This window comes from Nilaparvata lugens, chromosome 3 (assembly GCF_014356525.2).
Source record: "Nilaparvata lugens isolate BPH chromosome 3, ASM1435652v1, whole genome shotgun sequence".
Classification (NCBI taxonomy): domain Eukaryota; kingdom Metazoa; phylum Arthropoda; class Insecta; order Hemiptera; family Delphacidae; genus Nilaparvata; species Nilaparvata lugens.
The window spans coordinates 13009901-13013179 of NC_052506.1; the positions used below are offsets into that span (position 1 = coordinate 13009901).

Consider the following 3279-nt stretch of genomic DNA (forward strand, 5'->3'; position numbering starts at 1 on the left):
ATAGCACAAAAATACGCCTAGAGGGATTTTGAAATATACATCTAAATTGTAACAATCGGATGATATTGTTGATAAAACTAAACAAATCAAATTCATCAAAATTGATTTTTCTTCAAATTTCAATCATTTTTGAAAAATAATAACTAAGTACTCATTGGAGATAGGGAGTTCCGAGTGATCTCATTTTTTCAGAATTTTGTAATCTGGGAGAGATTTGGCAGAAATAGCTGAAAACTGGAAAATGAGCCGAAAATACGAGATTTTTGGGCTATTCTGTATCTAGCACAAGGAAATCTTGCATGGAGAAATTGGTTCTGGACTCCTCTTATGTACCCAAATAATATATTAAAAAATCAGAACTACAATATAAATTGCAAGCACACCCCCTTTTTTATGTCTATATTGACTGGACTAATAGTATCATCCATAAAAACGTAGGGCGATAAACGATGTTTAAAAACATCGATGTTCAAAAACATCGATGTTTACTGTCTTGTCTTTGTCGATGTTTTGTCTTTCGATACCCATCCCTACTATATACAAGATATAGGCATACCTGTATCGGCTATTTCCCATGGAAAGCAATTACAAGGCAGAGAATTGACAAAGCTGTTCTCCTCTTACTATACTGTCATTTTAAGACCTCACTATATATAGCGCTGAATGTAGGTGAGCTTTCAAATAGATTAAAAATCGGTCAGAATTCTCGACGGAGAGTTTACTATTGTACTTTTATTGCTCTCAGATAAGAGATTCTCCCTTTATGTATCATTGCGATAGTTATGAAACGCAGACTTCTCATCTTTATGATCAAATTGTTAAATTCATCCTTTTTTGATCAATTAATCATATAAAACAATACGAAAATGTATCAACAAAATTCAACATCTACATTCTAGAACAAGGTGGCATTGATGTAACCTCAAAAAGGAGAGAAATTCAAATTCTTTTTTTAGGTTATATTATTCTTCAGTCTATTGATCCTTTTGTACGTTGTGCAAAAAATTATAATCATAAAATCTAAATTCCATAGTTTTCTTAGAATTTATCAAGTGTTCAAGTATGCTTGTAATAATAATATCTAATCAATAATTCCCAGAATAACAGATCAGATATACTTACTACTGTAGTAAAGATGAAGGAAGAGAACAGACCTGGAGATGGATTACGGAGTTTGAAAACATCTACGGCATTCCGATTACTTAATTTTGAACTGTACGCCACGCCAGTAAGTTTCTAAATTATGTTTTAGCAAAATAAGCTTACATTCATTAAAGAAGTATTCGGCTAAAACTGAGGCACTATAAAGACTATAGTATAGACTAGGTATTTACAGAGCCCTAGCTAAAACAATTCCAGTTACCAGATCGTTTTGTTTTCATTCAATTTGATTTTTGATTTTTTCTCCAGGCCACAGTCGAATTATGATAGTAGATAGGCTATGTTATTGAAAAAATATTTTAATAAATCTGTATAAGTTTACGCTGATGGTCATGTACCATTCAGCATGTAATCTCGGTGACCGATTGAAAGAGCTCTAATATTATATTAAAATGTAAATGATTTTTACCTTCTAGAAAAACCTTACCTCAACACCATCAACTTTTACCAAGCTTGTGAGTTCTGAACAAAATGTAGGTTCATCTGCATTTATAAACAATGATTCAGAATACGGTATGACTGAATTCAGGCTAGGTTTTAGGCTATTGTGTTCAGGCCGCAACCTATCTAGGATTGACTAGATTCCTATAGTGAGGTCCACGTTATAATAACAGTGGATTAAAATAGGAGAGCAGCGTTGCCGTTTGTCTGCCTTGATTAATTATATTTCTACATTGTTAAAAACGGATTTGGCAACGTTGTGGAGATAGAAAACGATAGTGTTATGTGTTTTGTCAAATGGTAGACAAGGATAGCAACACAAAAGTTAATCAAATACCGTGCTGCCATTATAAAGTGGACCTCACTATAGATTCATTGATCTTATTGGAAATCATGAAAAATCATATTGTATATTTCCAACATGGTTTTTATAGTAAATCAAATCTTCGATAAAAGTTGGTCAAATATTTATGATGTGATAAGATAAGTTAATGATAATTACAACTGTGTCCATGGGACCGTAATTAGATTATCAAATTGATTGATTACAAAATCTTTCTCTTCTCTGGTAGAGAATTATAATAGCACCATTGTCGAAACCTGATAAATGATCATTTGCTCACATAACTTGCAGTGAGAGACAACAGGTAGACACCCATTTTGTCTCCTTCAGACAATACAATAATATTATCAAAGTTTTTTTTTATTCTCTTCTTGTATTGAGTAGACCTATGCTTGTTTCTGTCAGAAATTTGAAATAGTCAGTAATCTATGTATCAATGAAGAAGGAGTAATACAGAAAGAGTAACATGTTTTGTGACTGATTCAAGTACACTATATTTTCGAAGACCCTATTTTAGCTTGATATCATTCCAAATTTTAACGTTTTGCTCTTGACAAACTCTTCGTGTTACATATATTCTACCGTATCATTTCAAGATTTCCTAAATCATTTCACTGATATGAAATATCAACCATTCATCTATAAAAAGTCTAGAAATTCTAGTGTAACACCTTGGAAATACATTAAGCTCACCGTCTGCTGTATAGCCAGTAAGAGGCTAGTATTTCAGTGTAAATACCAAGCCATAAGAAGTATTAATTATTGATGAGAATAATTTTCTTTCTTGACAGAACAAAGTTGTGATGGCTTTTGGACTGGCTGCCATGGGACTTTGCACAGGTTATATCTTCTACATGAGGAAAAAGTATGAAGCCCAAGGCTACTACCCAGCTGTTGCAGAAGATGGAAAGGAAATGTACAGGAAAAAAGTTTCCAAATGGGATAACTAAAATCTAGGTAGTGTATTATATAATGTTGTGTACATAATCATGTTAAAATATTCTTGTAATTAGTAATTTTCAAATTAATGTTATACAAATTGTTGAATAAAATAAATTAGATTCCAGTATTTTTGTAACAGCTATTCTGTGATTTTATTACTTTCTTCAACTTACTTCAAGACAAAATAATGGTAGCGTTAGATTTTTTCAGAAATATTCTTTCCTAAAAAAATCACATTTTGCAAAAACACACGTTTCTTTGGCCTGAACTATCTTGATGAATTAGAAAAAATCAGACTAGCTTTTTTTGGAATGATGAATTATTGTTTGTTGTTATCTTAAACTGTAGTCTTAAATGTAGGCTACAATTTCATTCAAACCCACCCTGTGGAT

At 31.9% G+C, this 3279-nt stretch overlaps 1 protein-coding gene across 1 annotated transcript; it reads left to right on the top strand.

Annotated features, from left to right (window-relative positions):
• Positions 1 to 913: 913 nt before the first annotated feature.
• LOC111062540 (small integral membrane protein 8) lies at positions 914 to 3008 on the top strand. The gene is made up of 2 exons (XM_022350230.2): positions 914 to 1228; positions 2737 to 3008. The coding sequence occupies exons 1-2, from the start codon at positions 1136 to 1138 to the stop codon at positions 2893 to 2895; spliced, it is 252 nt and encodes an 83-aa protein (XP_022205922.1). The 5' UTR covers positions 914 to 1135; the 3' UTR covers positions 2896 to 3008.
• Positions 3009 to 3279: the final 271 nt, after the last annotated feature.